Here is a 13547-nt window from a genome sequence, read left to right as displayed (position 1 = left end):
ACTGACATTAGGCACAGCTCACAAATAATGCCATCAAAACTCAGTCTTCCACTTTAACTCAGCTCTGTTTTCTTCTCTGTTGCCTTCTTCATGTGTACAGTTCTCAATATGGTGTTCCAGATACTTCTAGGTATATGTTTGTAGAGTTTAATAATACCTGAGGAATGAAAGTGCTTTCTTTTCTTTGATTCTAGCACACTTGTCTTGTATCCCTGAACCAGTCACTTGGCCAGGAGACTGCAGTGTGATAATGGGGATGCCTGGGTCATGTGCCTACCTCTGGAGGCCTTAGGTTGGCTCAGTCCTACCTTAACCATGTGGACTAAGCTGAGAAGAGATGGCTTCCCAAAGGAACACTAAATGCTATTGTTAGAAGCATTTAGAAGATGCAAGCAAAAACAACAGGTGTTTGCTACTTTCATGCGAAAGCAGTAGAGGACAAAGTACTGCTTTCTTTCCAAACCAGAAATGCTCTCCCTACCCATCTAACTCTGGAGATTCTGACAGTGCTTCCTGAGGAAACTTAGATAACCTCTCTTGAGAGTCTCCTGTATTGATACTTATATTTTAAGTCTATAAATTGTTTTATATGGTAGAGTTTATTTGAAATAATAAAGGGTACCTGTATATTGTATACTTGCTTTACAGGTTATAATAAAGGATAATAGTCTTGTGCTGACACCATCACACATCAAAGCCTACATGTTGATGACTCTTCAAGGATTAGAATATTTACATCAACATTGGATCCTACATAGGGTAAGGTTTTTAATATTGCTTCTTTATAGCAGTCAAGTTTTATAGAGCCAATTTAGTACATAATGGCCTGAACATGTAAATTGTTTAACAATATGAATTTATAGCTGACCGTTTTATCCCATCTTTTACCTATATATTGTTCTCTTCAGTTGTTCCAGCAGTTGGTGCTGTGAGGACTCCATATTACTATGTGAAATTTAGAACTAGAAGAGATCCAGTCCTTCATTTTTTTTTTTTTTTTTTTTTTTTTTTTTTTGAGATGGAATCTTGTTCTGTCACCCAGGATGGAGTGTAGTGGCACCATCTTGGCTCACTGCAAGCTCCGTCTCCTGGATTCACGCCATTCTCCTGCCTCAGCCTCCCGAGTAGCTGGGACCACAGGCGCCTACTACCATGCCCAGCTAATTTTTTGTATTTTTTTAGTAGTGATGGGGTTTCACTATGTTAGGCAGGATGGTCTCAATCTCCTGAACTCATGATCTGCCCGCCTCGGCCTCCCAAAGTGCTGGGATTACAGGTGTGAGCCACTGTGCCCAGCCCCCTCATTTTTTTTTTCTTTTTTTTTTTTTTTTTTGAGACGGAGTCTTGCTCTGTCGCCCAGGCTGGAGTGCAGTGGCGTAATCTCGGCTCACTGCAAGCTCCACTTCCTGGGGTTCACACCATTCTCCTGCCTCAGCCTCCTGAGTAGCTGGGACTACAGGCGCTCGCCACCAAGCCTGGCAATTTTTTTTTCTTTTGTATTTTTAGTAGAGATGGGGTTTCACCGTGTTAGCCAGGATGGTCTTGATCTCATGACCTCGTGATCTGCCTGCCTCGGCCTCCCAAAGTGCCGGATTACAAGCATGAGCCACCACGCCCAGCCCCGGCCCCGGCCCCGGCCCCCTCATTTTATAATAGACAAAGAGCTAAGTTGCTAAGTGACCTGGCCATGGTTTTTTTTTTTTTCAAGGTTAGCTGCTGATAACAGACAGAGTATTAAAACATGGGTTTTGGCCCAGGCGCAGTGACTCATTTCTGTGTTCCCAGCACTTTGGGAGGCCGAGGCAAGCAGATATCTCGAGCCCGGGAGTTCTAGACCAGCCTGGGCAATATAGTGAAAACTCATACAGAAATTAGGTGGGTGTGGTGGTGCACACCTGTAGTCCCAGCTGCTCAGGAGGCTGAGGTCGGGGAATCACCTGAGCCCAGGAGGCGGGGGTTGCAGTGAGCTGAGACCTCACCACTGCACTCTAGCCTGGGTGACAGGAGTGAAACCCTGTCTCAAAAAAACAAAAAAGAAAATAAGTCTTTTGGCTTTAAGTTCAGTATTCTTTGCGCTACAATGTTGTGGGGGAAAAAATACAGTTATAGTGATTGTCTTGGATTAACTCATACAATGCCAAAATACAACTAGAAAAGTAATGTTTCTTGTAGCTCTGAAATTCAAGGTACAAAATACAGTTTATGAAATAGTGGGAATATTCAGCTTTTAGAACAAAGCTGATGATTTAGCTAGGTAGATGCTAGCTACCTAGCTATTTAGATAAGTAGTTAAGAATATATAATTTGTAACTAGTAATTCTCGTATCGTAAGTTTGGAATCCTTTTTAGGTTATTGCTGATGTCTTTTTAGCATAGATTTTGAAGAATGTCATCCTCATTCTTATACATTAACAAATGTATATTATGAAAGTTCTTATTTATTATTAATAGTAGGAACCATTTATCGAGTGCCTACTATGAGCCAGTTATTATACTACACTACGGAAAATATCAGATTTAATCCTCACAGAAACTCTACGAAGTATGTAAATTGAGGCTTGGTGAAATTAAGTGCCTTACCAAGATTATATATTATAACCAATCCAATTTTGCTTTGATGGGATTTTATATCAGTGGAAAAAATATTGATTTTTTAGATTTCAGGTGTTACCGTTTTTGCTAAGTTTAAAGTTATGCCAACTAAATGTAGCACTACAGTGTTCTCCCCTACCCTGCTTATTTGTTTGTTTAAAACTTCTGTCATATAGGATCTGAAACCAAACAACTTGTTGCTAGATGAAAATGGAGTTCTAAAACTGGCAGATTTTGGCCTGGCCAAATCTTTTGGGAGCCCCAATAGAGCTTATACACATCAGGTTGTAACCAGGTAAGAATCCCTTAAAGCTACATGTGCAGGAGGTTAATCAGAAATGAGCATCAACTGGCTTCTCTGAAATATCTTGGCAGAGTTAAGGAATCATTGTTGATAGATATCCTCTTAAAAAATACTGCCATTTGGCCAGGCGTGGTGGCTCATGCCTGTAATCCCAGCACTTGGGGAGGCCGAGGCAGGCGGATCACGAGGTCAGGAGTTCAAGACCAGCCTGGCCAATATGGTAAAATCCCGTCTCTACTAAAAATACAAAAAAATTAGCCGGACGTGGTATGGTGGTACACGTCTGTAACCCTAACTACTCAGGAGACTGAGGCAGGGAAATTGCTTGAACCTGAGAGGCAGAAGTTGCAGTGAGCTGAGATTGCGCCACTGCACTCCAGCTTGGGTGACAGAGAAAGACTCCCTCTCAGAAAAAAAAAACAAAAAAAAAAACTGCCGTTTTTATGTTAGGTATACTTTACCGTGATGAAAAAATACACAGCCCTTTTTCAGACAGAGTTTAGCTCAATCCTAAGACATTTACCTTGTAAATGGAAACAATTTATACTTTTAGTTAGATAATCTAGAATTTCAGTGGCTATTCTTCTACCTAATCATCTGATTTATTGGACCCATGTTTATTATTATGTTGATCAGTCCTGATTCTGTATCCTTCTATGTAAAGGAAAATTCTCTCAACAGAGCAATGTCTTGATATTTGAATTTTTCATATTGATAATTATATTTCCATTTGTATTTTTGATGTGTAAAAACAGAAAATCACATTAAATAGGAATGATAGATTTTATAATTTTTGTCCCAATGGCATTTTGTTAATTTCCAAGACCCTTTTAAGGATCTGCAAAGATTTTCAAATTCTCTATTTTTTCTTTCTGTTTTTTTTTTTTTTTTTTTTTGAGACGGAGTCTCGCTCTGCCGCCCATGCTGGAGTGCAGTGGCCGGATCTCAGCTCACTGCAAGCTCCGCCTCCCGGGTTCCCGCCATTCTCCTGCCTCAGCCTCCGGAGTAGCTGGGACTACAGGCGCCGCCACCTCGCCCGGCTAGTTTTTTTGTATTTTTTTAATAGAGACGGGGTTTCACCGTGTTAGCCAGGATGGTCTCGATCTCCTGACCTCGTGATCCGCCCGTCTTGGCCTCCCAAAGTGCTGGGATTACAGGCTTGAGCCACCGCGCCCGGCCTCTTTCTGTTTTTTTGAGACAGGATCTCACTCTGTTGCCCAGGCTGAAGTGTGGTTGTGCAAACAATACTCACTGCTGCCTTGACCTCCTGGGTTCAAGCGATCCTCCTATGTCAGCCTCCCGAGTATCTGGGGCCACAGGTATACCCCACTATGGCTGGCTAATTTTTTAAAGTTTTTATAGAGATGGGTTTCACCATGTTGCCCAGGCTGGTCTCAAAGTCCTGCACTCAAGCGATCCTCCCACCTCAGCCTCCAGTAGTTCTAGGATTACAGGTGTGAGCCATTGTGCCTGGCCCCAAATTCTCTATTTTAAATTATTTCACTACCTTCTTCCAAATAGATGTCACTGACTATAAATCACCTAAGCCCTGAGGAGGAAGTAGGGGATGTGAGTAATTGTTTATGTAATTGCTAGAAGAGTTAAGCTCATCATTCAGGAACTCATAGAAACAGGGACCTGTGTACAAGAGCATTGTTAACTGGTGCTTTCTCATCTACCAGTTTCTCATATTTTCTCTGTCTATAAATCAAATACTGCTGGTAAGTCAAATTAAGATGAAGACTCTGAGAATTGACAATGGGATTTAGCAGTATGGACATGACTGATAAGCTTGATAAGAGCAGTTTTGGTGGAATGGTAAGGATGAAAGCCTGATTGAAAAGGTTCTTGTGTGTGTGTTTTGTTTTGTTTGAGACAGAGTCTCGCACTGTCGCCCAGGCTGGCGTGCAATGACGCGATCTCTGCTCACTTCAACCTCCGCCTCCCGGGATCAAGCAATTCTCCTGCCTCAGCTTCCCAAGTAGCTGGGACTACATGGTTGAGACTACAGGCGCCTGCCACCACACCCAGCTAATTTTTTGTATTTTTAGTAGAGATGGGGTTTCACTATGTTGGCCAGGCTGGTCTCAAACTCCTGACCTCATCATCCGCCCACCTCAGCCTCCCAAAATACTGGGATTACAGGCGTGAGCCACCATGTCTAGCCTGGAAAGCTTTGTTGTTGTTGTTGTTGTTTGTTTGTTTGTTTTTTTGAGACGAAGTCTTGCTCTGTTGCCCAGGCTGGCAACAGAAGTCTTGCTCTGTTGCCCAGGCTGGAGTGCAGTGGCATGATCTCGGCTCACTGCAACCTCCGCCTCCAGGGTTCAGTGATTTTTCTGCTTTAGCCTCCCAAGTAGCTGGGACTACAGGCATGCACCACCACACCCGGCCAATTTTTGTACTTTTAGTAGAGATGGAGTTTCACCATGTTGGCCAGGCTGGTCTCGAACTCCTGACCTCATGATCTGCCCGCCTCTGCCTCCCAAAGTGCTGGGATTACAGACGTGAGCCATAGCGCCCGGCCTGAAAAGGTTTTAAGAGAGGATGGAAGAAAAGGAATTGGAGATAGTAAGAATAGACAATTCTTTGAACTAACCAGAGAATGAGGAGGCACCTGTTAGGGGAGATAGGGTCCAAAGAAGTTTAAGGCTGGAAAAATACTAGTATGTTTGTACATTGCTGGGAAAGGTCTAGTAGAAAACAAAAGACTGATGTTGTAGGAGAAAAAGGAGAGAACTGCAAGAGTATTAAAACTTCACAGAAGAGTATGGTATGCAGTCCTTAAAATAAGGGATTGACTTTAAAAACAGACAAGGATCATTCATCTCTAAGAAGTGCTTTGATAATTTCATGCTAAAATGATACTAATTTTTGTTCTTTAGGTGGTATCGGGCCCCTGAGTTACTATTTGGAGCTAGGATGTATGGTGTGGGTGTGGACATGTGGGCTGTTGGCTGTATATTAGCAGAGTTACTTCTAAGGGTAAGTCTAAATTAATGTACACACTTTAATATTGTTGTTGCAATTATTTGTTCTTATAGTTTGTATAAGAATTCTTGTCCTAGGCCAGGTATGGTGGCTCACACCTGTAATCCCAGCACTTTGGGAGGCCAAGGCAGAAGGATCACTTGAGGTCACGAGTTCGAGGCCAGCCTGGCCAACATGGTGAAACCCCATCTCTACTAAAAATAAAAAAATTAGGTGGATGTGGTGGCGGGTGCCTGTAGTCCTAGCTACTGAGGAGAATCGCTTGAACCTGGGAGGCAGAGGTTGCAATGAGCCACGGTCGTGCCACTGCATTCCAGCCTGGGCAAAAGAACAGGGCTCCATCTCAAAAAAAAAAAAAAAAAAAAACAATTCTTGTCCTACCAATGTCCTTACAACAAAAAGCCTACAAATAGTCCAATTTTTAAAAAGCCAAATGCCGCATTTTTTTTTTTTTTTGAGATGGAATCTGGCTCTGTGGCCCACGCTGGAGTGCTGTGGCGCGATCTCAGCTCATTGCAAGCTCCGCCTCCTGGGTTCACGCCATCCTCCTGCCTCAGCCTCCCGAGTAGTTGGGACTACAGGTGCCTGCCACCACGCCCGGCTAATTTTTTGTATTTTTTAGTAGAGACGGGTTTTCACTGTGTTAGCCAGGATGGTCTCGATCTCCTGACCTCGTGATCCACCCGCCTCGGCCTCCCAAAGTGCTGGGATTACAGGCGTGAGCCACTGCGCCCGGCCCAAATGCAGCATTTTTAAATGTTAATATGAAATGAGAATATCTTCCATTTAGGACAGTAAGAACTTTGTTGTAGATAGTTTTATACCTCAGAACATAGAAATTCACTTGTAATATGGCAGTAGCTCTATAATAATTAAATATGTTCAGATAAACTTTTGTCCTCCTGAGGGGTTTTTTGTTTGGGGGTGTTTTAAGTATGTTTTAGGAGATACGTAATACCAACTACTGCAGCTACCACTCTTAAACCTTGTGTGAGACCATTATTTTAGTTCTGTTGAAACAGAATGGATACAATGTTACTACAGCATTTCTGTGACTGAGACCATCATCTTACAGAAAAAAATCCCCTACTTCCCCTCACCAGAGAGAAAGATGCTGTCTTGGAACCTTTCTTTAGCTATAAAGTTTAGATCTCCAGAAAGACTAGCCCTTATGAATGATGAAGGTAAAGGGATATTGGGGAATCCTTCTGAAGCTGGGAGTTTTTTTCTCTCCATATTCCGATCCCTGCTCTCCCTCTCCTCAAGCCATATGTATTTAAAGAAATTCAAACCAAGATTGAATAGCTTTTTTTATCTCCTTGAACACAGAAAAGAACTTCTGTACACCAAAGAGAAAAACACTAAACTAAAAATGTTTAGTTTAAGCATAATGGTGGCTCTTGCCTATAGTCCCAGCTACTTGGGAAGCTGAGGTGGGAGGATCACTTGAACTCAGGAGTTTGAGGCCAGCCTGGACAATATAGAAAGACCCCAATCTCTTAAAATAAAAAAAAAAAAGTAAACTCTGTGTATCATTTTGAGAAACGTACCCAATGGGCATTTGTAGAAGAAACCCCCACATTCAAACTTGGAAGGCAATATGGGAATCACAGTGCTAACAGGGGGTCCTATGAATCAGCTGGCATGATAGCTCTGCTACTTATATGAACAAGAGTATACCAGAAATCACACTGAGAATGTATCAGCCACCACAATCCATTCATGGCCAAGAAGAAAACAGAATTCCATAGCCCCTAATATTATGACTGATCACTCCATTGAAAAAGCAAGTGAAGAGAGAGAGCAGTTGAGAATACACAGGTTAGAGATTGTGAACCTGTTAACATACTTGCAAATTTGTTAGCCATTGGCATTGTTGCTGGAATCATGTTTAAAGTTATAAGGAAAATGACATGCAGACTAAAGAATAGTACTCTTCTGCCATACTTTTTGTCCTATTTTAAGCTGTCCCTATGCTCATTTGAAAAGGTAGAAATGTTGCCCATATGAATGCTTAGCCAGGGATCACCAGATAGTTATTAAGGATCTTCAGACAGTATTGAATACTTCCAAAATGAAAGGCAGACTGAAACAAACTAAAAAGAAACTTGGAAAACATGGAAACAACAAAGCAGAAGAAAATTCACCACCCCCAGCCCGCTTTCCAAATCTTCAGAGACCTAACAGATTATAGTTCATCTATAGAATAAGCACATCATACTTTTTTTTTTTTTTCTTTTTTTGAGACACAGTCTCACTCTGTTGCCCAGACTGGAGTGTAGTGGCACGATCTTGGCTCACTGCAACCTCTACCTTCCGGATTCAGGCAATTCTCCTGCCTCGGCCTCCCAAGTAGCTGGGACTACAGGCGCCCGCCACCACGCCCTGCTAATTCTTGTATTTTTAGTAGAGATGGGGTTTCACCATATTGGGCAGGCTGGTCTTGAGCTCCTGACCTTGTGATCCACCTGCCTTGGCCTCCCAAAGTGCTGGGATTACAGGCGTGAGCCACTGTGCCCGGCCCACACCATACTTTTTTAAAAGGGAAACAAATAAGAGATACTTGAAATATTAAAAGTAGAGGATAAGCCAAAGGCAAACAAAAACAGCGAAAGGAATGGGAAAGTAAGCTGCAAAACTCTTTCATAAGTAAAATCAAAAGATAAAGAGATGGCCAGGGACAGTGGTACACACCTGTGGTCCCAGCTACGTGGGAGGCTGAGGCAGGAGAATCTCTTGAGCCCAGGAGTTCAAGACCAGCCTGGATAACATTGTGAAACCCTGTCTCAATAAAAAGATAGATGGACTGTAGTAGAGAAAAGATAAAATTAACAGATTGATCCAGGATTGATTCTAAAATGTACCAAGAGAAAACAAAGAAAATGGAGGGTAGGAAATCTCAAACTACTGAAGCATTGCTAGATGTGAATCGTCAGACTAAAAGTGCCATGAAGAGTACCATTATGAGGCCGGGTGCCGTAGCTCACGCCTATAATCCCAGCACTTTGGGAGTCCGAGGTGGGCAGATCACCTGAGGCTGGGAATTTGAGACCAGCCTGGCCAACATGGAGAAACCCTGTCTCTACTACAAATACAAAATTAGCCGGGTTTAAGCCGGGTGCGGTGGCGCACGCCTGTAATCCCAGCACTTTGGGAGGCCAAGATGGGCGGATCACGAGGTCAGGAGATTTAGACCATCCTGGCTAACACGGTGAAACCCCGTCTCTACTGAAAATACAAAAAAATTAGCCAGGCGTGGTGGTGGGCGCCTGTAGTCCCAGCTACTCGGGAGGCTAAGGCAGGAGAATGGCGTGAACCTGGGAATCGGAAGTTGCAGTGAGCCGAGATCGTGCCACTGCACTCCAGCCCAGGCGACAGAACGAGACGCCATCTCAAAAAAAAAGAAAAAAAAATTGGTCAGGTTTGGTGGCACACACCTATAATCCCAGCTACTCAGGAGGCTAAGGCAGGAGAATCGCTTGAACCTGGGAGGTGGAGGTTGCGGTGAGCTGAGATCACGCCATCGCACTCCAGCCTGGGCAACAAGAGTGAAACTCTGTCTAAAAAAAAAAAAGAAAAAAAAAGAGTACAATTATAAAAATTACAAAGAAAACTTTTTTTTTAAAGCATTCTAAAGGCTCTGCATAAATAAATGAAAAAACAATACTTGTACCAAGACACATTATTATGAAATTTTAGAATACGAAGGGATAAGGAAAATATTTCCACAGAGAGGAAAAGTAGCATACACAGAAAAGAAAATAAAGTATTAGGGAGAAAGAATGGCATGAGCCTTCTCAACAGCAGCACTGGACTCTGGGAAGTCTTCACATTGTGAGGGAAAATGATGCTCAACCCACAATTCTTTGCCTGTTCATATTTTCAGTTAGCTCTGAGGGTAACTACAGTTTATTACATCAGAAATTTACATCTAGGCCAGGCGGGGTAGCTCACTTTTGTAATCCCAGTACTTTGGGAGGCCAAGGCAGGTGGATTGCTTGAGCTCAGGAGTTTGAGACGCACTTGGGCAATGTGGTGAAACCCTGTGTCTACCAAAAATACAAAAATTAGCCGGGCACAGTATTGAGTACCTTTTTTCCCAGCTACTCAGGAGGCTGAGGTGGGAGGATCACCGGAGCCTGGGAATTTGAGGCTGCAGTGAGGTGAGATCATTACACATCACTCCAGCCTGGGTGACAGAGCAAGACACTATCTAAAAAAAAGAGAAAGAGAGAGAAAAAAATCAAGAAATTAGCCTGACATGGTAGTGCATGCCTGTAGTCCCAGCTGCTTGGGAGGCTGAAGTGGGAGGATTGCTTGAACCTGGGTAACGAGGCTGCAGTGAGCCATGTTTGTGCCACTGCATTTCAGCCTGGGCAACAGGCTAGGGTTCACCTTTAATTTGGCTCTGCAGGCGCTTCCGCGCTCTCCACCTGGTGTGTATAGGGCATTTGGGGCCTTTAGAGGGCGCACTTGCGGCCAGCAGGCTAAAGAGGCTGCAGCGAAGGCTGGGGAGCTGAACTGAGCTGGTGCAGAGACAGCACAGGAGAAAAACAGAACCAAAAAATTCACACTGAATTAGGGGTGACAGACCTTGTCTCAAAAAAATCAAAGTTTAGGGCCGGGCACGGTGGCTCATGCCTGTAATCCCAGCACTTTGGGAGGCCGAGGCGGGTGGATCACCTGATGTCAGGAGTTCAAGACTAGCCTGGCCAAGATGGTGAGACGCCTTCTCTACTAATAGTACAGAAATTAGCTGGGCGCGGTGGCGGGCGCCTGTAATTCCAGCTACTTGGGAGGCTGAGGCGCTTGAATGCAGGAGGCGGACGTTGCAGAGTAAGCCAACAGGAAGACAGGAGATGCAGGGAACATGAGATTCAACACAGGAAAGAGGCAATTCAAATTTTCATTTAATAGTGAAGGAAAGTTCTGAGAAAGCAGGTATGCATCAGGTCTGGAGAGTAGCTAGTCCAGATTGGAGCAGTTGGGGTGAGGACTTCAGCAGGGGTGGCTTCCAGGAAAAAAAAAAAAAAAAAAAAAAAAGTGGGGCAGGACTGATGAATATGATTGGTTTAGTCATATAGACATTGATATTTAATAACTGGAATATTTAGCTTATATATAAACCATGTTGCCAAAGAGCGGGCGTTAGGAGTTGGCAGTGGAAGGCTAGGAAATCATTACCTTTAGGAAAACCACATTGTATAAGAAGGGGATTTTGGCTCTGCACTGAGCAAAAGTTACATAGTTATCAAAAATGAGAGGGAGATGATAGGTCAAAGAACCAATTTTTATTATGTCTTTAGTACTATTCAGTGCTTTAACAAGGTTCATGTATTTAATATAAATAAGTCATTTTAAACACACGGTTTAAGTTCCAAAGCAGCTTTTTCTTTAGGGAAAAAGTTTTTTTAGTATGGATATTTTCAAACATGCAAAAGCAAAGACTAGTAAAATGAGCCTCTATCTGTACTCATCAACCAGTTTCAAAAGTTTCAAACATATCCATTTTATCAGTATTCTCCCACACTAGATATTTTTGCCACAAATCCCAAACATGTAATTTTATCCACGTTTCAGTATTTTTCTCTATAAGGATTCTCTTTTTTTTTTTTTTTTTTTTTTTTTTTTGAGGCAGAGTCTCACTTTGTGGCCTAGGCTGAAATGCAGTGGCGTGATCTCAGCTCATTGCCACCTCTGCCTCCCAGGCTGAAACAATTCTCGTGCCTCAGCCTTCCAAGTAGCTGGGATTACAGCCATGTGCCATGACACCTGGCTAACTTTTGTGTTTTTTAGTAAAAATGGTTTCGTGATGTTGACCAGGCTGGTCTCAAACTCTAGCCTCAATTGATCCAGCCGCCTCACCCTCCCAAAGTGCTGGGATTACGGGAGTAAGGCACCACACCCGGCCATCTGTAAGGATTCTTTAATCATAACCACAATACCATTGTCATCTGAAAAAAGTGAACATCAATTCCTCAATAAAATTAAGTGTGTATTCAGATTTTCCTACTTTTTCTCATAAATGTTTTTATATAGGCTTGTTCAAATTGGGTTGTAAAATCCATACATCAAGACAGCTTAGTTTCATTTTTACATCATACAAAAGCACACCAATCCTTAAAATTGCAAGCTTGTCCACAATTTGGCCTGCAAAGTGAGGGTACAGGTGCCCTACAAAAGACGAAAGATAAGGTAATCTTTTTGGGTATAAGAAGCAAATTAGCATGTCTAAAAATAGTTGTAATATTATTTAATATCCTTGTAGGATTTTTTTTTTTTTTTAAAGATGGATTCTGGGCCGGGCGCGGTGGCTCAAGCCTGTAATCCCAGCACTTTGGGAGGCCGAGACGGGCGGATCACGAGGTCAGGAGATCAAGACCATCCTGGCTAACACAGTGAAACCCCGTCTCTACTAAAAAATACAAAAAATTAGCCGGGCGAGGTGGTGGTCGCCTGTAGTCCCAGCTACTCGGGAGGCTGAAGCAGGAGAATGGTGTAAACCCGGGAGGCGGAGCTTGCAGTGAGCTGAGATCCGGCCACAGCACTCCAGCCTGGGCGACAGAGCGAGACTCCGTCTCAAAAAAAAAAAAAGATGGATTCTTGTTCTGTCGCCCAAGCTGGAGTACATGGTTCCATCTCTGCTCACTCCGTCTCCCGGTTCAAGTGATTCTCCTGCCTCAGCCTCCTGAGGACCTGGGACTACAGGCGTGTACCACCACACCTAGTTAATTTTTGTATATTTGGTAGAGACAGAGTTTCAGCATGTTGGCCAGACTGGTCTTGAACTCCTGACCTCAGGTGATCCATCCACCTCGGCCTCTCAAAGTGCTGGGAGTACAGGCGTGAGCCACCACACCCAGCCAGCATCCTTTTAGTTTCTATTTTTCATGTATACTTAATATACACAATATAATAGTACAGTGTTACATACTTTAGGAATTATACTAAGTCTAGGTCCAGTCAGAAAATAGAAACCATACGTTGATCAGGGAAGTATACAGTATGAAGAAGTATTAATTATGGTGGGGGACTGGAGTAATGGATTGACAAATAAGAAGTTAGGAGAACTCTAACAATGCAGGAATAGCAGATATAAGGACCTACTACCACTAACCCCTGGGGCCAAGACAGATCACCCAGGGGAGACTGTCCCCAGGGCTGAGATCTAGATCCAGTTGAATATGGCATATGTGGCTCACCAGAAGGCAGAGAAATTACTGTTGCTTTTTGCTGGTGAGACTTGCTAGAAATCTGCTTACTGGAAAGGGCTGGCAATCTGTGCTCTAGGGTGCTGGGGAAAGGTGTCCCTCTGGAAGCACCCTGCTAGAAAACTGCTTGGCAGGATGACGTAGGGGCTAGCTGGCCTCTGTGTGCTGCAGGAACAGCACTGGAGAAACTGCCCTTTCTGCCCATGCTGCAGAAGCCTGGTGCTAGAGAACCTGTGGGTGCTGCAGGAGTCAGCTGAGCAAGCAAACTGGAACCAGGAAGCAAAACCTTTTCCTTCCTGTACTGTCTCTCCATCATCCTCTACTGACAAAGCATGTTTCTTGGCAAGGGAAAAATATTTAAAGAGCCCAGAACCATTTTCACAAAGCAGGTAAAAAAGGTGAATTTGGAACTGAAAAGCAGAACATTGGTAACTGGCACTGGGGTTGGTTGT

At 43.3% G+C, this 13547-nt stretch overlaps 1 protein-coding gene across 4 annotated transcripts in view; it reads left to right on the top strand.

Moving 5' to 3' along the window:
• The window catches only part of LOC105475194 (cyclin dependent kinase 7), a 51097-nt gene that overhangs the window by 26130 nt on the left and 11420 nt on the right, over nucleotides 1-13547 (top strand). For all 4 annotated transcript variants that reach the window (XM_011730275.3, XM_011730277.3, XM_011730276.3 and 1 more), the window contains 3 exons: nucleotides 649-759; nucleotides 2769-2887; nucleotides 5779-5878. In XM_011730275.3, the coding sequence (XP_011728577.1) occupies nucleotides 649-759; nucleotides 2769-2887; nucleotides 5779-5878 (330 nt within the window). The remainder of the gene's footprint in view (nucleotides 1-648; nucleotides 760-2768; nucleotides 2888-5778; nucleotides 5879-13547) is intronic.

This window comes from Macaca nemestrina, chromosome 6 (genome assembly GCF_043159975.1).
Source record: "Macaca nemestrina isolate mMacNem1 chromosome 6, mMacNem.hap1, whole genome shotgun sequence".
In the NCBI taxonomy this organism is placed as follows: domain Eukaryota; kingdom Metazoa; phylum Chordata; class Mammalia; order Primates; family Cercopithecidae; genus Macaca; species Macaca nemestrina.
This window is presented reverse-complemented; position numbering and strand designations above follow the sequence as displayed.